At 41.4% G+C, this 22375-nt stretch overlaps 1 protein-coding gene across 6 annotated transcripts in view; it reads right to left on the bottom strand.

Moving 5' to 3' along the window:
• TSNARE1 (t-SNARE domain containing 1) overlaps positions 1–22375 on the bottom strand; it is a 527930-nt gene that overhangs the window by 197486 nt on the left and 308069 nt on the right. For all 6 annotated transcript variants that reach the window (XM_063327627.1, XM_063327626.1, XM_063327622.1 and 3 more), the window contains one exon: positions 13115–13187. In XM_063327627.1, the coding sequence (XP_063183697.1) occupies positions 13115–13187 (73 nt within the window). The remainder of the gene's footprint in view (positions 1–13114; positions 13188–22375) is intronic.

The raw sequence follows: 22375 nt of genomic DNA on the forward strand, positions 1-22375 counted from the left end.
TCTGTGGAAGTCCGTAAGAACTAGGCACTGGGACAACACCAGTTTGCATGAACTGAAATTCAGGCCCTGATCACTCAAAGCTCCAACGTGCCATAGCTCTCCTACAGCCAAGCTGTGACAGATGTTAGGATGGGGAGATAAGAAGAAAAAAGCTGGGTAAAAAATTGAGTCAAACCTAAGAATATATCCTTCTGGGACACCTGTTAATTTTAGAAGCACAAAGCCTGACCAAGTTTTTGGGTTACAAAATACAAAATTATGTAGGAAAGCATCTACCATGTATTAAACTACTTTGTGATGGGATTTGGAAGGGATGAGGGGACTTGGGAAATTTGGAAGGGGTAAAATGAGTGTGCTGAATACCTTGACAATCACGTAATCAAAGTAACAGAACTTGCTCACGTGTCTGATGTTTCTCAAGATCTTAGTGCAGACACCCTTCACTACTCAATGCCTCTTTAAAGGCTGATAGTCCTTAGAAGATTAACCATTTAGGTGTAGAATCATAGAATCATAAAATCGTCTAGGATGGAAAGGACCTTTCAGATCATCAAGTCCAACCATTAACCTAACACTGACAAAGACACCACTAAACTATGTCCCTCAGCACCACATCTACATGTCTTAAAAATACCTCCAGGGATGGTGATTCCACCACTTCCCCAGGCAACCTGTTCCAGTGCTTGATAACCCTTTCAGTGTAAAAAATTTTCCTAATATCCAGTCTAAACCTCCTCTGGCACAACTTGAGGCTATTTCCTCTTGTGCTATCACCTGTTCCTTGGGAGAAGAGACCAACGCCCAGCTCTCTACAACTTTCTTTCAGGTAGTTGTAGAGATCGAGAAGGTCTCCCCTCAGCCTCCTTTTCTCCAAGCTAAACAATCCCAGCTCCCTCAGACGCTCCTCATAAGACTTCTGCTCTAGAGCCTTCATCAGCTTCGTTGCCCTTCTCTGGACTCACTCCAGCACCTCAATGTCTTTCTTGTGGTGAGGGGCCCAAAACTGAACACAGTATTCGAGGTGCAGGGACTATCAATGTCCCAGTCCTGCTTGCCACACTGTTCCTGATACAGGTCAGGATGGGCCTTCTTGGCCACCTGGGCACACTGCTGGCTCATATTCAGCTGGCAGTCAACCAACCCCCCCAGGTCCTTTTCCACAGGGCAGCATTCCACCCACTCTGCCCCAAGGCTGTAGCGCTGCATGGGGTTGTTGTGACCCAAGCGCAGGACCTGGCACTTGACCTTGTTGAACCTCATACCATTGGCCTCAGCCCACTGATCCAGCCTTTCCATATACCTTTGTAGAGCCTTCCTACCCTCAAGCAGATCAACACTCCTGCCCATATTGGTGTCTGCAAACTTACTGAGGGTGCACTCGATCCCCTTGTCCAGATCATTGATAAAGGTACTAAACAGAACCAACCTCAATACTGAGCCCTGGGGAATACCACTCGTGACTGGCCACCAACTGGATTTAACTCCATTCACCATCAGTCTTTAGTCCTGGCTATCAGCCAACTTTTTACCCAGCGAAGTGTAGGCCCCTTCAAGCCATAGAAGAGCTACAGAGGAGAAATTTATGAAAGATATCCCACTAAAACAAGAGTAATCTCTCTGTGCTTCTCTTGGGGCAGGGGGAAATTACAGCAGGAGCTTAATTTAGCTTCCTTAAATGGCCCTTCAGAGGAATCTAGTGCCTTCCGCTGCCTGCGGGGGGTCCTAAGGAGATTTGCCTACCTTAGATAAAATTAAACATTGTGAATGTCCCCTTAGCACTGCATGGAATGGGCTAATCATATGTTATGCACTGTGTTTTGCAAACAACTACATTTGGCTTGTATCAGGTGCCTCTGATCGTGCCCCTGTACTCAGCACTGGTGAGGCCTCACCTCGAGTGCTGTGTTCAGTTCTGGGCCCCTCTGTACAAGAGGGACATTGAAGTGCTGGAGCGTGTCCAGAGGAGAGCTACCAGGCTGGTGAGGGGTCTGGAGACCAGGGCATATGAGGAGAGGCTGAGGGAGCTGGGCATGTTTAGTTTGGAGAAGAGGAGGCTGAGGGGAGACCTCATTGCCCTCTACGACTCCCTGAAAGGAGGTTGGAGAGAGGTGGGGGTTGGCCTCTTCTCCCAGGTGAATAATGACAGGACCAGAGGAAATGGTCTGAAGTTGCAGCAGGGGAGGTTTAGATTAGATATTAGGAAGAATGACTTTACTGAAAGAGTGGTCAGGCACTGGAACAGCCTGCCCAGGGAGGCGGTTGAGTCACCATCCCTAGAGGTATTTAAGAAACGTCTAGATGTGGCACTTCAGGGCATGCTCTAGTGGCAGAGATTGTAGGTTGTTTGTGGTTTTTTGTTTGTTTGTTGTTTTTTTTTGTGTGTGTGTGTGTGTATGGTTGGACTCCATGAACTCAAAGGTCCTTTCTAACCATGAAGATTCTATGATTCTATGATTTTTCCCAACACAGGCTTTCACAAGTAGGATGGATGCATGCTACATGACCGATATGAGTTGCTGTGACGTTACAGGAGGAGGATGGACCCTGGTGTCACTGTTTCAGCTCACTTGTTCTCCTAACGGGGGAATACCAGCATTAGAATAAGCAAACCTCCCATTTAAAAAAAAAAAAATAATTTGAAGCAACTTGTAATCTTGAGGCACAGGGAAAAATCTAAAACAAACAAAAAAACACCGAAAAAGCTCTTAAACTCTATAAAAATGAGACACAAATATGTAACGCAATTTAACTAGATGTTTCTACTGATTAACACAGGAAAGCAAGGGAAGGAAAGAGAATTTGGGTCAAATCAGAAGGAGGTAAGTAATAAGTTAATGATGTTAATAAGTCAATGATGGTAATAAGTCAATGATGAATGTGTCACTCCTAGCTATTTCAGTGCATCTTTCTGGTGGTTCTCAGCCTCACTTTGCTCACTTTCAGGCTCCGTACCAAGGTACCTTGCTTGGGGATGGAAAGACAAGTATTTTCAGAGGGGCAGTAGGATACTCGATAGCCTGAAAAACACCTGCTGGAGGGGTCTGCCTTTTGCGTTCTCCATTGCCTTTGGTATGAATGGACAGCGACTCTGTTCCCAAATAAGTGAGACAAGCCACTCCTGGGGCTGGGATTTTCTGAAGAGCCTGAATCCCACAACAATTTTCTGTCCTCAGTCTGTAATGACAAATTTATGGTACAGTTTGAAAACAAACAAAAAACCTTAAGGCTGTGTTATCGCCATTTTATTAAACTGAGGGACAGGGCTGCACCAAAGCAGATGGTTGTTGCAAACAAATGCACCAAGGAATTAGGAAAAGATTTCTAATTTTCCAGCTAAAGCACATCCTTTCAATATGAGTAGTGAAGCTGGCAGAGCTAACCACCTTTTAGATGTCATTTGATATGATTTTATGACACACTTGTCACACAGAGACTAAAGTCATGATGACCCCAAGGGGTGTCTTTCAACCTTATCTATTTACCTTAGGAGATCAAGCCCCACTAATGACCAACAGGAGTCTTATATATGGAATTACTGCAGTGACCATGGCTGGAGTGGGGTTTTTGTCCTAACGTATCAAGGAACCAACTGTATGACCAGCGTCTTTATAGCAGCAACAATGGACTGTTTTCACAAGGCAACATTTTCAATAAAACCACTTGAAAGACAGGGAAGTGCCTTGAGAATGAGAATTTTGAAATGCTCCCATTTGGCAGTAACCAAAATGGGCCCCTTTAGGCTTCACAGTACACTTTTATTTTTAGCACTTTAATAAGCTTAACCTTCTTTCATCACTCTTACTTCTGGCTAAAAATAATCAATACAACATATTGAGAAGCCAAAAAAAAAAAAAAAAAAGAGTATTTTGGTCATGTATAAAGGTTTATTTCCTAATTAAAAGCCAAATTTTGCAAATTTTGGGTGAAATTGCTTCCAGCATAAAACCAAATTTGGCTGTTCTAATTGCCATGTACTTGTAGAGTTTTAAGTGAGCCTCATTCCACAAACAAAAGACCCTCAGGGTCTCTATAGGCACAACTATGGATGTTAAGGGGATAGAAAACTATGGCACTTCTTCTGGAATGAAGATTAAAATGGCTTAGTGTTGGTCATTTGCAAACTTCAATGTAAACGTTGAGTTATAAATTCCACACACGAGAGGATTTATAAAATAATCTTTCTCATGCACTAAACTAAGGCTAAATGGGTCACATTGGCTTAGATTAGTGTAAAGAAATATAAATTTGCAGCTCCATGAGTCATCGGGAGCCATGGTTATTGCTTCTAACAAAAGGCAGACAGCACCTAGCTTTCTATTTGCTTTTAGCAGAGCTCTAATTCTTTCACATGGTAACACACCATGACCCTCAGTGGTAAGGATTTAGGCACTGAACAACCACTCACCCTAATTTTCCAGGCAGGCCTGGAAAGGGAATTTAAACTACCTTAAAATGTCATAACCAGCCCTTCCTGCTGTTTTTATTCGGCCAACAGCCCAGAGCCCCAGTTTGTACAAATAAAAGTGTCTACAAGGTGATGCCAAACATCAGCATAATTTTACAACACTTCAGCTCCTGAGTGATTTACACCGTCCTTGAAATGCATCTTGGAAATATCAAGTATCTGCTACATATGTATGCGCTGAAAAGTGCTATCACCCTGCCAGAGGTTTACCACGCCTGCCAGGATAGATCTTCCAGGGATTTAAAATTCAAACGCTGTCCTACGTACATCTATTGGAAAATAGGACATCCTACCAGAGAATAAGGTGCCTCACATCATCTGCTCTGTGGTAAATGGCAGAGTGCAGAAATATTAGCACTTCAGCAGATGTAAAGCAATTTTGCATTCTTTCTTATAGAGAAAAGTGGTCTCAAATTACTGATATTTACCACAGGAGAAGAGTTAGCATATGAAGAGTTCCCTGAGGGTCCATGGTATGGCCTCTGTCCTCATTGCCTGGTGTGCACTTTCAGCTATCTATTGGAGGGGTCCACAGTTCCCATACGATGCTCTCATATGACTCTGGATAATCCAAGGCTCTAGCTTTAATCCCACAAAATTTGCACATGGGAGAATATTATATCAGAACAATAGACCTGATTCTTTTTTTTTTTTTCCCATTTCCTTCTTTTTATGATGAAAAAAGAAAAGGTATTTCAACACGACATTTTGTGTGCAGAAATTTATGGGTATGTCAGATTTTATTTAATTTCCAAAATAATCTCTGAAAGTAATTTGAAGAACAAAACAGCACTCAACCTAGCTTTGATTGGGAAATTCCAGCTACTCGGCTGTAGCACTCTATTTCTTTTTCCTTATGATGTAAACTCAACACTTTTTTTTTAATTCTTAAGACATCGAAGTTGAAGAAAATATTATTTCAAACTGCAATAAGATATGTTTCTTTAAAATGACAAAAAAAGAAAGAAGACATCAAAATAATTATATTTGGTTTTCCAAATCCAGAATTGACATAGTTTGGATAAATACCTTAATTTCAGTTGCATGCAGTATTTTTCAGAAGTCCACTTTTGTCTACAATGAACACAGCGCTCACCTCCCATCACACAGCTGATGGCATAAGCTATCGAGTCCTATAGCTCAGTCAAAGGATAAAAGAAGTGTCAATCTGAGTTTGTCACAGGAATAAATGAGGATGATGGGGGTGTTGATTCCTAGAAATAAATATACTTTATTTATGCTTGCTATCTTGGAAAGATCATATATTTTACCTAAGAAGTAAAGACACTGATATTTACAACCTGCTTGACCCTTTTTACTTTACATGGCTCGTTTGATTTACTTAACGTACTCAAGCCATGGCCTCCCAAATACAGCCTGTCTGTGGCAGAGTATAACACCTCCCAGGAGAAATAAAGCAACTGCCTGAGCAGCTTCTGCCCTTATGACAGTTACTGCTCAATTGCAGCATCAGTCGAAAGTGAGGGCACAGCAGTTCCAACTTCCCCAAAAACAACTTTAGATAAATTGGTGTGAGAAGAATCCTACTGGTGGCAATAAACCTCATAAAAGGAAGAGCCTTGTTTCTTGTACAAAATTAGCTGGCTCATTAAGTGCAAGTATACCAGCCCAATCACAGTATGAGGGTCAAACACAGAACAGCAGACAAATCTTTAGGTGCTAGTAAATTTGCAAGTGTGGAGTGACCCATTATTCTTTTTCTTATAAACCACCATGTGCTGTCTTACCAGCACTGTCAGTACTATAGCTAAATGGAAAAGTCCACATACAACAAGGAAAGACACAAAAAGTCACACAGGGAGCAGAAACTGGAAAGAAGCACACAAGCTAATTCATTTTTTGTGCTGCCTATTACCTTGAGTAAAATGAGTTGGCCAGAGATCATGGTAGCCCACACCTGACTCCAACAATTCAGTTGGAGAAACGATCATCAACTGGTGCCTAACATGAAGCTGAGGACTAACATGAAGCTTATGCTCTTCAGAGCTGTCCAAAGAGAAGGACTTGTGAAAAGTGATAGTGGAGGCCACCACTGCTGCAGTCCAGAGAAACAGGGAGAGCAAGGCCAGTGGTCTACAAAACACTATGACCTTAAAATTGTTGCCTACAAGGCAATTAAGGGTAGTAATACTATGCAATTCCAGCATCTGGGGTGGTTTACAATAAAGCTTCATTAGACTCAGAGCAACAAACTGATGACAGGGTATATAGCTAGGATAAACAAAGAAATCGGAGGCTTCTTTGGAAGTGAATGGGAAGAGGAACGGATTATCACTGATTCAAAAATACCCCAGTGTACCCTTCCTGCATGGGCTGCGCTCTGTACTGACATGTAACTCCCTGTCTCAACAAGTGGCTGAAAAGCAAGAGAGCCAAGAGAAGATTTCCCAATTCATCAGGAACCAATAAGAACATAAATGTACCCATTCACATAATAGCCTCCTCTGAGATCACTTAGGAAACTTAACCAAATGAGAGACTTTGCAGACCACATTCAACTGAAGGTAGATATTAAATCTGTTACATTTAGGTATTCAGGGACCACTCTCAAGATGTGTTCATTTTCTGTAGATGTCCCAACCGAGACACATAACTCAGGAGGGTTTAGTTAAGGATCTAGTTGAATGACTTCCCAGCTCGGTTTGCATTAGCGTATCTGACAACAGACTCTTGGCTGTGCCATTCAGGCAGTCAGAATGGAGGAGGACATGTGTGGAAGGGTGCTAATGGACCCTCTTGACTCCTGACAGTGTCTACGTGTTAAACTAGCCTTGAGGTCAGAAAGGAAACAGTGACAAAACAGGCAACAGAACTGAGCTAATTTCACAGCCAAAAAAACCCAACAAAAAAAACCCCAAAGCTAAAAATATCTCCCCATATTCAGAAGCTTCTAAAATAAGAAATACATTTACTTTCATGCAAGTATAGTTTACTGTGAAGGAGGTTTATTATTATTATCATTAGGCAATAAGTGACAATGTGGTATGACATTGAACCCCAGCATTACTTGAGAGCAGAATATATTGACACCATCAGTTATGGTTCCCCACAGCCTCCTCCTAGAGAAACAGATGTGTTATGGTCCAGACAAGTGGTCTGTGCGGTGGGTGGGGAACTGCCAGCAGGCTGCACCCAGAGACTGGTGGTCAATTGTTCCTTTTCAAACTAGCGACCTGTCACAAGTGGGGTCCTCCAGGGATCAATACTGGTCCCGATGGTGTTTAACATCTTCATAAGTGATCTGGAAGATGGGATCAAGTGTACCCTGACGTAGTTTGTTGATGACACCAAACTGAGTGGGGAAGTGGACACTTCAGAAGGGAGAGTCACTCTACAGGAAGACCTATATAGGCTGGAAGAGTGGGCTAACAAGAACCTCATGAAGCTCAACAAGGACAAGTGCAAGGTCTTGTAGCTGGGAAAACATAATCCAGGAGTGCAGCACAGGCTGGGGAGCAGCTCTGTGGAAAGAGACCTGGGGGTCCTGGTGGGCAACAAACTCAACTCAAGTGAACAGTGTGCTGCTGGGGCAAAGATAGCCACCAGGATACTGGGTTGCATCAACAAAGGCATCACCAGCAGAGATAAAGAAGTCATTAACTCACTCAGTGCTAGTCAGGCCACACCTGGAATCCTGTGTTCGGTTTTGGTCCTTGCTATACAAAAAACATGTGGACAAGTTGGAGAGAGTCCAGAGAAGGGGACCAAGTTGATCAAAGGACTGGGAAGCCTGCCATATGAAGAAAGGCTTAGAGAACTGGGTTTGTTCATCCTTGAGAAAAGAAGGCTTAGGGGAGACCTTATCACCATGTTCCAGTATTTAAAGGGTTGCTACAAAGAAGATGAAGACTCCCTTTTTACAAGGAGTCACATGGAAAAGACAAGGGTAATGGGTACAAGTTACTCCAGGGGAGATTCTGATTAGACACAAGAGGAAAATTTTTCACAATGAGAACAGTCTCAAATAAGAACAATGAGAATAATCTCCCCAGCGAAGTAGTAGATTCCCCAAAATTGGACGCTTTTAGGATTTAGCTGGACAGGGTGCTGGGCCATCTTGTCTAGACTGTCCTTTTGCCAAGAAAGATTGGACCAGATGATCCTTGTGGTCACTTCCAACCTGGTATTCTATGAGTCTTGATTCTATGATCAGGAATTTCTTCTGCAGCCTGAAGGAAAGCACCAGCGGCCATGTGTATATTTATCTTGGCAGGTACCATGTAGTGATGTTTGTAAAGTGAGGAAGCATCCACTTTAGATCACGTTATGAAGTTTCTTCGTTTTCAAATTTCTATTATATTCAAATATAAACTGCCCAGACTTCAAGAGTGAAGTGAAAGGTTAGTAGCACTGAGATCTAAGCCTGGATAAGTAATGGAAGAAAAAGAAAGCCTGAGTAAGTCTTTTGCTTGATGCAAGTGGGATTTGCTGTACAAGCATAGATTTGTATGTATTTGGTCTGGGTAACAAGGTAGAGGACTTGTAAATTAGTTGCTGTGTCTTTGCTGGTGTAATCTTAAAATAGGTGGCCAGTATGTGATCCTGGAATTTTTTCCCATTTTAGAGAGCTGGGGAGGTTCCAGATACACTGGTAGAAGGTTGGTTCTAAGACTGTCCAACAGAGGAAGAAACATGACACTTTTAAAAGTGTAAAATGTTTTCGGAAAAATATGGGTCTTTCCTTGTGGCTTTGAGGAATGTGATATAAATGGTGAAAGTTGAATTAGAGAAGTTTAGATAAGGGATGTAGATCTTGCATGTTATTTTGGCATAACTAGCAAAGTTACATACACAGGCAGGATGGAAACACAGCCCTTCTAAAAGAAAAACAGAACAGCATTTTCTTTTGCCATGGGAAAAAAAAAAAAAGCAGTAACTGTATTTTTCAGGTCATTTTTATTCTTTGTTACAAGACAAACAGAAGCTTACAGAGGTGGACAAATATGCACTTGCCTTCATCAGGTACTAATACAAATACTGGCAGCTGTGTTGTTGACACTTTCTTCAGAGGAACTGGTGATTTGAGGGTTCTCTTCTCCCTATCACCGGTTATAAAATTGATTTCATGGAACTATGTCTATTTATCCCAGTATGGCCAATGAAAGAACAAGCTTGCACATGTGAAATAGCGATATTCAGTATGAACCACTGGGAATGCTTCAAGCTGTTGAGCCACTTGTAGTTCAGTTGAGTGGCCATTTATAAGCACGGAAGGGAGTGACTGTTTATCTAGCAATCAATCACCCCTAACATAAGTTACTTCTCACGGTACTAAGTCCTTAATCCTTGCCTTGGATGCTCTGGTTGAAGAACCCTTCTGCTACCATGAGAACCAAGTTTAGCAGTAGAGACGGCCGCCTTCTAGCCATCTTGAGATCTTGACATTTTTACATCAGATCCCCAAAGTTATCATCAGTGTACTCCAGAACCTCCTGGATTATATATGCCTTTCTCTGTTGTCCCTCCAACAGGTATTGGGGTGGTTGAAGTCCCCCATGAGGACTCGAGCCAGCAAATATGAGGCTGTTCCTATCTGTCTGTGGAGGGCCTCATCCACTTTGCCTATCCTCTTTTTTATCCTAACCCATAAACTCTTCATCAGCTCCTCATCCATCCCTAGGCAGAGCCCCATGCACTCCAGCTGCACTCTTACGTAAAGGGCAACTCTGCTTCTTTGTCTTCCTATCCTGTCCTTCCTGAAGGGCCTGTATCCCTCCACTGCAACACTCTAGTCATGGGAGCCAACCCACTACTTCTCCATGTTCCTATCAAAAAGCTTAGCCCTGCAACTGCAACACAGATCTCTAACTGTTCACGTTTATTCCCCATACTGTGTGCATTAGTGTACAGGCACTTTAGAGATGCACCCCAGCATGTTGAGTTCCTGGAGAGGGTTTGGGGTATTTGTCCACTATGGCGCCTTGTAGGCACCTTCCTGCCTACATGCAAGTGCTAGAGGTAACCATGCCCAGGCTCCATTTTTGTGAACCCTTCCTGCCACACCACCACGTGCCTTTTATTCAGCAGTCCTGTCCATTGCTCCCTCACAGGACTGCTGGTCGCCCTGACCCTCCCTCATCATTCCTAGTTTAAATCCATCCTTATGAGGTCAACCATCCTATTGGCAAAAATAGTTTTGCCCTGCTTGTGAGGTGGATCCCATCTCTCCCAAGCAGATGCTGATCTGCAAACAGGGTCCAATTGTTACAGAACCCCAAATCATGCTTCCAACACCAATTCCACAGACAGTTATTTATTTGTCCTATTAGTGTCTTCCTCCTCACACCCTTTCCCCTCACCAGCGCTCTATGTGATGAAACTACACAGGGATGCTTTAGCCAAGAAAAAGCTTGAAAAAAACTCTTTTTGTTGATTAAAGGGTATTCTAGTCCACTGGTTTGTTTTGGCTTTGAGGGCTTGGACTCACTGATACTGTAATGCTTAGCTAAATATTCATATCAAAGAGTCGCCATGACTAGGAACAGAGGCATGGGGCTTATTTGCAGAAGTCAAAAAATAAGAGATATGCTGCCCTGAGTCTACATTTCCCCTCATCTGTTTCCTCATTGCATGGCAGAAATTGCTCTCTACCACAGAGAATGTTAATGGATGTGTTCATTAAGGAACTGGCCCCTAGGTTAGCAAAACTGTTTGGGTTTTTGTAAGAACTATGGGTTGCTCTGCCTGATCCATGCATAGACCAGACCAGCTCTTCCCATTAATTCTTCACAGCTCAGGTGAACCAGAGAGCGTTTTGCTCTACAAACCTGTGAGAACTTTGCTGATCGGTGCACCTCACATTCCCTGGATATGTATTTTCACCATGTTTTCTAAATAAGCACACACAGAGCTTTCATTTCATGCATGGAGGAGGAACGCGTTAAAAAAAAAAAACAAAACAAAACAAGTGCCAAGAGAATTGGCTACTATCATCATTTCTTTTGAATTTTCACTGTGGGGGTTTCAACTCCTGTTGCCTCCTGGTTCTTAATCTCACTTACTTCTGTGTAATGTGAATGTCAAAAGATAAACAGTGGGACCTTTGAGCAATTGGTTGGGAAGACACCTTGACTCGTTGCCAGGCTGAAAAGATACTCCTAAAGAAACTATTAAAAATCTGCTGCAGTGAAACAGAAAGAAGCAAGACCGTGTCAGATATAAAAGCAACAAAAACCTTATGCTGGCTTAAAGACAAAACGTCCTACTTAGTCTAACTGTTTCTCACAGGCAAGTTAATACTGGGGTCACTCGTATGCATGGGCAACATCTTAAAATAATAAATATTGCCTTAGGAAAAGGAGTTGCAAGGATCTTGAAGCTAGCTGATGTATGTTGTCATGTCCCTCAAGGCATTAACATCTGATGTGCTTTTAGGAGATGAATCAGGCTCCATGTGTACAAAAATGAGCTTCCAAACAAGCATAAATAATAATAATCATCATAAAAAAATAATAATAAAAAAGAAGTAATAAACAGTTTGGTTTAGCTATCACCTTGATTTTTTTCTGCACCCGTGAACCTGAGTGGTGTTCCTCAGTGGGATGCAGCTATCTTATTTCAGTGTGAAAGGACATATCTTATTCTAATGGAAACTTGCAAAGGTATGAGCTTGGCAAAGAAATCCAGAGTGATTAATAAACAGCAGAGAAGAGCTCCTTCCTTTATGATCTACATATGGCTGTCTTAGGACTTGATCCAACTCCCAGGAGCTCCAGTGAGAACTCCAGCTGAACACTGCAGGCTAGAAATATCTCCACATATCTTGCTTCTCTGGAGTTTAGGTCCATCAACATGGCTTTAAGATGGTTGGCTCTCAAATTTGGAAACAGAGAGTGCTTCTGAAACACTGCCCAGTATTATTATACATACACAAAATGAGAGATACAGGGGAAAAAAGTCTGATTGTCCTTAGCTGTGTCAGAAGACAGCAATGACAAAGACAAGGGTCAGAGGAAATTTAAAAGGAGCAGATCTACTGTGTCTTATCCCTCTATTTACAAAAAGTGCTGGCTGTCAGTGATGGGCTGCTCTTAAAGATAATACTAGGGGTTACTCTTATCTCTTTTCCTAATTTTTCTCCTGGACACTGGTAGTTGGAGAGCAAGAGGAGGTCAACTAACGGGTAGAAACTTCAGACTATGCATATGAGCATATCATGATGCTAGGGTACTGTAAATTTCATCAGACACACCCTGCAACATGGAAAGAAAATTCCATTTAGGAGAAACAAGCTGCTTAATTTTCTCCACCACCATCAATAATCATAACAATAATTGCTACTACTATTTTTTTCTAATTACAGTTTCAGGTAGAAAGGAAGAATTAGATCTCTTTCCAGTTAATGTGATATATTCTTCAGCTTCCTTTTTACAGTCAAAAGGGAATGGATTAATCTCACTGAGAATTCTATTTTGTGCCAAATAGATCAGCTAGCTATCCTTAATATAAGAACCCTATTGCACAGGGCAGCTTGTTAGATCAAAACATCAATGGATGTACAAAATGCCCAGAAAGCAGGAAAAATAATCCCGGCATCAACAAACAGCTGCTCATAAGGGGGAACACACAACATCATATTTCAATGGGGCAGGAGGGTAATAAAGCCCATACGTTGACAGTGGTACCTACCTATTGCATCTCCTTGCTCGTACACCATGGAGGCCAGGTCTTTAATGATCTGGTTCACATCCAACATGTCACTCTGAAAAGACAGAGAGTCTAACATTAATGAGGAATGGGTAATATCCAAGCATAAAAGGCATGTTCAAGCTTTGCAATGAGAAGAAAAAACAACAAAAAAACCAAAACAAACAAAGAAACAACAAAGCAAAACAAAACCCCAAAAAACTAAACCACAACCAGAAAACCTCGCTTGTGTAGAATTAAAAGAACAAGTTATAATGCTGCCATAGTAAATTGAAAATCCCCTTAAACAAAGTCATATTTGTCTGGATCTAAGTCAGCCAGTTGAGTCAAGCTTTCTATAAGAAACAAGTAAAATGGTCAGATGATACAGTTGCTTTTCAGAATTGTGGATGACTAAGAGAGAAAAAACAACAACAATAAAACCAGCAGCAACCCCTTTTGTTTCAAAAAAGTTATTTTTAATGTAGACCAGTCATCCCAGAGTGCGTATTCTTGCATAGAAAAAGCACATTTTTCAGGGTAGCAACTAGCTGATAAAATACTATGCATAAACTGATAGAGGCATGATCAAAAACTCACTGAATTTGAAATCCTATTTGTAAGGCAATAAGGAAAGACCTGTCTGATGAATGGATTCATTTATATATTTTCAAGTGTAAAAAAAAAAATTTAAAAAATGTAGATTCTGCACTGAAATTTTCTTAGTTAAACCACAGCAAATTGCCAGTGAGCTTGTTTCCTTCATTTCCGAACACTTACCATATACAAGAGCAAATATGAGCATATGTTGACTTCATAGGACACTGTGTCCTATAAAAAGAATGAATCTAGCAATAATACACATGATAATACAGATACTGCTAAATACACTACCAGTGAGGCAACATTAGCAGAGAAGAAAAAAAAGACACTCAAACAGGATGCATTTTGCTAAGCTGTAGAAATCACAGAACCACAGAAACACTGAGGTTGGAAGGAACCTCTGGAAATCAGTTAGTCCAACAACCCTGCTCAGAGCAGTCAATGAAAGCAGATTGGTCAGGGCCATGTCCACTTGGTTTTGTATATCTCCACAGATGGAGGCTGTACAGATTGTCTGGCCAACAGTATGTCCATGTATCTTTGTCCTGGGGAACCCAACACCAGATATCTTCTGAAGCATTGAAAACATTTCACAGAATCACAGAATCACACGGAATGGTAGGGGATGGAGGGGACCTCTGGAGATCATCTAGTCCAACCACCCTGCCAAAGCAGGGTCACCTAGAGCAGGTTGCACAGGAACGCATCCAGGTGGGTTTGGAATGTCTCCAGAGATGGAGACTCCTCTACCTCTCTGGGCAGCCTGTTCCAGTGCTCTGGCACCGTCACAGCAAAGATGTGCCTCCTCATGTTGAGATGGAACTTGCTATGTACAAGTTTTTGCCTGTTACATCTTGTCCTGTCACTGGGCACCACTGAGAAGAGTCTGGCCCCACCCTCCTGACACCCACCCTTTCGATATTGATCAGCATTGATTAGATTCCCTCTCAGTCTTCTCTTCTCCAGGCTAAACAGACACAGGTCTCTCAGCCTTTCTTCATAAGAAAGCTGCTCCATTCCCTCGATCATCTTCTTAGCCCTTTGCTGTACCCTCTCCAGTAGTTGCCTGTCCTTGAACTGGGGAGCCCAGAACTGGACACAGTACTCCAGATGTGGCCTCATCAGGGCAGAGTGGAGGGGAAGGATGACCTCTCTCAACCTGTTAGCCACACTCTTTTTAATGCACCTCAGGAGACCATTGGCCTTCTTGGCCACAAGGGCATGTTGCTGCCTCATGGTCAACTTGTTGTCCACCAGGACTCCCAGGTCTCTCTCTGCAGAGCTGCCTTCCAGCAGGTCAGCCCCTAACCTGTACGAGTGTATGGGGTTATTCCTCCCAAGGCGCTGGACCCAACACTTGCCCTTGTTGAACTTCATTAGGTTCCTCTCCACCAAACTCTCCAGGCTGTCCAGGTGTTGCTGAATGGTGACATATCAGATTCCTAAGAATCTGCTTCTCCTGAGGCTAATTGCACAGTAATTAATTCATCTACTTGGGTCCTGTTGCAACGCTAGTCCATCATAGCAATAGTTCTGTTTCCTTCCACACCACTTTTAAAGACCTCAGCTTCGTTAACGGCAAATTTTGAAAATGGTGTAAAATGAATCCATGCCCTTCTACTGAAGTTTGTTCTGAGAATATAAGTGGCATAACATTTAATCACATAATGCAATAGAATAGCATTAATTTGCAGTGAAACCTGTGAGTCCCATTGTGAATTCTAGAACATACCAAATTGTTGAATAACTGAAGAAGTGGGAGAAAGAAAAGGTTTAAAAGTTATGAGAAATCATAATAAAACAAAAACCCAAAAACCCCAACCAAAGACTGGGTAATGCATCACAAAATGCACTTCATTCATTCACTTGTCAAGTATAATGAAGCTTTAATTATTTATGGTATTATTCATAACTTGTAAATACTGCAGTATATTTTGTAAAAGCAATGAAGTTTAAGTAACTTGAGATTGCTCTTGAGCACTGTGGTAGTAAATCATTGCCAGGAAATGAGAAGAAATTAGTTGTGATTTTTTTGGGTGGGGGAGTTGTTTGGTTTGGGTTTTTTGTAAAATCTTTAAAAGGAAAAAGCTAAAGTTTAGCAAAATGTTAAGAACTGAGAATTAACTTTAATGTGTTGTTCTGCTCTCATTTAACTGCTTAGTATAAAATGATTAAGGAAATATTAAACAAATAATAATACTAAAAAAACCCAGAATGCTCATTTGTCTCTCTTTGATAAATTGCCGCTGACATCAGTCTTTGGTTTCCGTTATTTGCAACATAAACAAAATTCTTTCTACCCTTCAGTTGGTCTGTTTTGGTTTATTCTCCTTCTTTTACAGTACTTTAAGTGAATGCAGCTTAACACCCGTGAAGTTGTTTTTGCATGTACATTTGGTTAGATAGAGATTGTTGCAATATATTGAATTACACATGCCCCTTCCAAGTATTTCCATTGGAATAAAACAAGTGGGCAAATTGGTCTAAGAAAGATCGGATGATATATTGACTCCTCCTAGGGTCCTCCTCAGCTAAGTTACCTGCCAAGGAGTTGGGCTCTCTGCCTGCTGATCCCTGGATATTATGATGAGAAGGGAAGAATGAGAAAGGAAATTTAGTGCTGTATATGAACAGAATATCTGTTTCAGATTTGCCATTTATATCCCGGTACTCGGGATGAAAGAGCCATCTGCTGCTGCAGAGTCGAGATCCTTTTCATAACATTGTAACAACACTTAAAATTACTGTTCAGCAAATACACATTATTTAAAACCAGTCTCACTTAGTTGTTTGGAAGGAAAAAATGGGACTGCTGTATTTAAGGAAAAACAAACAGGGGTGAGTTGTAAAGCACAGAACACAAAGCAATCTGACCTGAAGCAAGGAATCTGTTGAATAATTTAACCTGGCAATGTGAAGTTTCAAAGTCCCCGATATATGTAAGCAAAACAAAAGAAAAAATAGAAGAAAGAAAAATAGCCAGAAATAAAGAACTTCCATAATGGAATATACCTAGAAGCTATGTTCCTGTTCCTTCTTGCCAGGTTATCTCTACCATGAAGTACCTCTGAAATCACCAGGCATCACAGTTTGTTAGCAAAATCCAATTGCCTTTGGTTTCCCATGTTTGCACACACTATGCAGAATCCACAGTGAAATACAGCTCCTCATAAATCCCTTTGACTCCACAGAAACCAGGAGTACAACAGCTAGCTACCGTTCCAAAACTGCTGTCTCCCTGTCAGCTGGGGCTTCTTGGGTTTTAATCAACACCAGCCTTTCTTATCTGGCAACAATTCACTCCCTACATTCGTCAGCAAGTGGGAAAAATTTAAATTTTTACATGTAAATCCTCTTTTTTTTTTTCTTCTTTTTTTCCTCAAAGAAGAAATCTATAATATAGATTAATATACAGGATTTAATGTCCATGCTGGAACAAAAAGAGTTAAAACTAGTCATCAGTAAAATCAGAGATGGCAAAAAGTAATGGCAACAGCTAAAGATGACTAAAAAAGCAGAGAAGCGCCAATAAACAAGTCGTGCAGATGAGAAAACCACAGAAATGAAAGAATTTGGGATCCTAAAGATCTGGAGGATTCACTCTCACTAGCGAAAGTTAGTTTGTACAGAAAGTATTAGGTTAAAATGGCAGGACACTTTGAGTCATCTAACCTGACTCGGTAAGTGAATAACGTCACTATAAAGTACTGAGATTTTGGAAAAAAATCTGAACTTCCAACCTTGGCACATAAATGGTTGGAAATATGAGTTTGCAGATAAACTGGAAATTTACATTTCCCATTTTTTTACTTTAACAAGAACACAATTTCAACATTTTCTAAATTAATATGGGAGCCAGTTGGCTTGTAAAACCTAGCCATTTTCACCAAGATAGGAACAACCTAATCATAAATCCCAGCAGCCCACTTCCTCATGGGATGAATGTTACTGCGGTATTTGCCCGGACAGCAAATAAATAAATCTCCTCTCTCTTCCACTGTCATGCTTAGTGGGGGTGAAGATTTATCCACACTGAAAACTTCTACCATAGCCCTGACCTTAATGATATTCTAAGGCCACTTCTGTATTCCAGCCACGAGAACGGCGTTAAATAAAGCAGAGAGGGGAAACATGCTCTCTTCAGAAGGACACAGAACAAGCATGTGCTGTCAATAATTTCTCTCTCACATTTAGCCCGACACCAGCATCCTTTGTCAACGTCAGCTCAGGTCCTCAAGGGAAGAGTCACACTTATTTCTAAGAACGTTTGCCTGAGGATTTTGTAAAAAATGGGATCAGAAATATCAGTGGTCTGTCCTATTCAGCACATGTGCTTTTGTGTGTATTCACACACCATCCTTTTTTTTTTTTTTTTGAAAGATTACAAATTAACTTCTAAATTAATTGCTGCCTCGGTGTTCAGGAGATGCTGAATTCTACAAGTGAGGCCACATTTTGCCCCACCACCCACTCTGCAATAAGCAGCCAGGAGAGATATGAGAAAACCCTTGAAGGTGATTCTGAAAGATGTAGTATAATGTCCACGCATGTATCTCTGTATATGGAAGCAATCCAAAACAAAATAAAGCAAAACAAAACCCTAGTGCTTGTTATCTTTGGGAAAAACAAAAACAAAAACAAAAACAAAAACAAAACTAAAAGGGAGAAAAGAACCCCTTTGTAGTGTCTGGCGTGTTTTACCAAAGAGATGCTGAGATGCTCCTCATGTATTGTCCCATCTGCAACACCCTTGGCACATTTCCTACCCTGTGGTCCAGCATGTGTGAACCACAGATCCAGAGCACACACAAGGACAATCAAAGCATGGTGTTTGTCTATCTCCATTCTCTTCTCCAAGAGAGGGGAAGGAAGGGAAAGGGAAAAAATGGTTTAAAAAGTGAGCAAGATTCTCTGATGCTAGATGGGCAAAAACTAAATCTTGCTGCAACAGCCTTTCAACAAATATTTTTCTCTTGTCTATGGCTGGGCAGAAAAAAATGACATTCTATAAATGAAACTGATTCAGCCTAAGCAACAACAGACCAGCAGAAAATTGTTTTGAGGGCAGAAGCTATCCAGAACAGCAATTACAGACTGAGTTAGATCTCCTCTGGGACTGCACAACAGCCAGTGTGGGGAGTTTCTCTCTCCCTCTTGCTCACTTGTGTGTGCTTCCTCTCTATTTTGCTGTCTTAGTGGCCGGTGTCATCTCAGGAAGTGCAGCACCGTGCTACATAATTAAAATAGTTCTGCCAAGCCTCAGCATGCTAATCCAGCATCCACCTGGGGACAGTGGGCTCAAAAAACACAATACAAGCAAAGTTCCTGTCCACCAAAAGCCAAATGGAGAGGCAGGGGAAACTGAGATGCTCATCAAACAGAGGTGAGGCCATTGCAGAGGACACCTCAACAGGGAAGAACAGAGAGAGATCCTGGAACCAGGCAGCTAATAATATTATTCATTGTGCCCTAAGTGAGAAATAACCCAATGACATTTTCAACCTGCCATGCCATCTTAGGTGCAAATATTTAAGCAAATTTCTGTGCCATGAAGGGGGCAAGGCTGGTGGGTGGGAAGATCGAATTGTTCTGCATATTTGAAGAAGGGGCAGAAACAACTTCTACTGCAGGACTGGCAAGTGTGGAAAAGGTGGCTATGTATTTTTTACAGTTCACTTGTCGTAGGATCATAGAATGGTTAACCTTGGAAGGAACCTTGAAGACCACCTTATTCCAGCCCCCCTGCACCTCCCACAACACCAGTTTGCTCAAAGCCTCATCCAGCCTGGTCTTGAACACCTTCAGGGAAGGGGCATCCACAGCTTCTCTGAGCAGCCTGGGCCAGTGTCTCACCACCCTCACAGTAAAGAATTTCTTCCTAATATCTAATCTAAATCTACCCTCTTTCAGTTTAAAACTTACCCCTCATCCTATCGCTTCACTCCCTGATAAAGAGTCCCTCCCCATCTTTCCTGTAGGCCCCCTTTAGGTACTGAAAGGGGCTATGAGGTCTCCCCAGAATTGCCCTTGTCCGCTCTCATGGACTTCTCAGAGATCAGATACACATGTGGCTATTATTTATTTTAATAAATTACTTGGATGAATTGGAGATAAGACCTCCAACTCCCCTTCTCCACCACCCCCAGTGTGCCTTCCCCACCAGCAGCAATATGAGCATAAGCGGGTTTGACGGGCAGTTCCCTTGGAAAACTCCTCTCCTCTTAGCCATTGAACCACCTTTGAAGACATGCCAGTTTATTTAATGATAGGGGTCATTATCACTGATACAACCTAAAATGTGTGAGGGGCATGTCTGGGGGGCAACAGCACACTACTGTGAGATGTGTTAGTATCTTTTAGCCATCTTTTGCACTACGTCCTTTCTCTGAAGCTTCCTGACCTTACACCTGGATCAGAGATTGCCTGCAAACGTGCATTGCTGTCACTGTCTCCCACGCACTGTATATCCCTTGATGTTTGCCTTTATAGAGATCGAAGACTGCTTAAGGCAGATATTGTCTTTCATGGGAATTTTATCAGTTCCAAGTCTGTGCTGAAGGTCAGAACTGGACTGTAGTCTTAGGGAAATATAATAATACAAATGATAGGAAGAGATTCTTTGCCCTTTTAAACCCCTTTAGATCTGGAAATCAGAGACGTGTTAATGGAGGAGAATGTCATCAATAGCTCTGTTTTTAAGTAGGTATCCTTGCTTTATATTTGGGAAAATGTGTCGTAAAATAAAGTATCGAAGATCATGTAAAAAGTTCTTGTTACTAACCATGCTTTTGAACTTCAAGTTAATTTACATCCAAAATTTCATTTAAATTCAGCAGTTTGTAAAGGTGGGTGACTTCACATATGCATGTACATGTGAGTATTCGTACAGGCACATATACACATGTATTCTTGAGTACCACAAATACACCCACCTGTATAAATAGTAACATATTAGAGTTATGTTATATATAGTAATATATAGACACACTAATAATTTTAAGATCTAACTTGCCCCTAGCATACACCAGGTGCTAAATGAGCATTTTAGGCTTAGCAGATTGCAGAGATACAAACACAGCCTATTTCTGTCGACAGCAGCACAAAACAGACCTTAAATCTCAGGCTTTTTTTTCCTGGCTAAACACTCTGGTGCAAGATAAGCATGAACACTGATATGTTCTGATAACGGGCAAGCAAACAAAAAAAAATAAAATAAAAATTGCTTTGCCTTGCTCAGTTTTGAGAACTAAAAGCTGCATTGCTTCCATTTTGCCCTCAAGTTAATGGCATGATGGTTTGATATCAGGCAGAGCAAGGGCAAGAATGGCTCTCCTCGGAAAACCGAGAGGCAACACTTATAAACAAAGGAATTATGCAACAAAGTCAAGGAGTAGAGCAAATGGAGAAATGTTTTAAAAATCACCTGTGATGGAGGAGAGCATGTGCATTTCCGTATTCTTCAGTGCACAGCCCTTCCTTCCTCCCCACCGCTCTCCTCTTCCCCTGGACACACATAAAGCCCCTGATAGAGAGTGGCCCACAAAGAGGGAAAGTTGGAGATCCACATAGAAAGTAAGGGAAGTGATTTCATTCCTCTCCCAGGTGTGAGGGAGAACATCAGGTCTGCTCTCCAAAACGGGGCACGTCAGAATTTTATTTCCCGTTACTCGGTGTCTGATGTTACTGCAATTTTTTAATACAGCTGGTGCCAGTCTCTGGGAAATTATAATGCATATTTGGAAGCAATAACACAAAAAATGCATTAGACTGGTCACGCCTAATACTTATTCTTTACACTTCTTAGGTTATATATTTATTTCGGCCATGTTACAGAAGAAAGTATCTGCACCCACATTACGAATCCAACCTTTTGTTCTCCCACAACCAAGTTTCTCTCTATTCTGCCACTAAAGAAAGATCAATATCCTTGTGTATCCAACATCCCCGTGGGTTGTAGATGAAAGCGACTCACATGCTAGAAATATTGCTTCTGTTTTCTGCTCTGCTAGAATGGCTTTTGTGGGATTTTTTGGCCAACTCACCTGTCCCAGGTTCCTGGAGTTGAATTAAGGAGTCCATTCCAAGGTAAATCCACTTATGTTTATGGGGTTATCGGATGGGATAAAAATAAATGCATGAAAGACTCCAAAAGAATAAATATAAATAGAGATAATGAAATGCCTGACATTGTAGCCTTCATATTCTAGAAATAAAAATGCTCAATGAAGAAGAAAGCTTATCTCAATAAAGAATATCCATTTGAAATTAGATACAGGTTGCAGCTTAGGATTTGTGAAATTTGCTGGCGTGAGAGTAAAAATGAAATATAACAAAAAATTTAAAAGCAAAAGCCACACCAACCAGAGAAGAAATGTTCACCCATAATTATCCATAGCCTTGTCTGAGAAAAGGCTTCTATGAGCAACAGGTTCTTTCTGTAAGAGGTGGACAATAAATACTCCGATCAGATGCAATTGCCATGGACTGGTTCATGGTGTGGATACCTGTCCACCAGGAACTATTAGTCTATATCACACATTTGTTTTGTATCAGCTTCCAAACCACTCCAATGAGCCATGGGGTCTCTTCAGCAACAAACTGCAAGAAGTGAGATATATGGGTTCTTACAGCAACCCATAAAAAAATTTTATATATATATAT

This window comes from Chroicocephalus ridibundus, chromosome 2, assembly GCF_963924245.1.
Source record: "Chroicocephalus ridibundus chromosome 2, bChrRid1.1, whole genome shotgun sequence".
In the NCBI taxonomy this organism is placed as follows: Eukaryota; Metazoa; Chordata; class Aves; order Charadriiformes; family Laridae; genus Chroicocephalus; species Chroicocephalus ridibundus.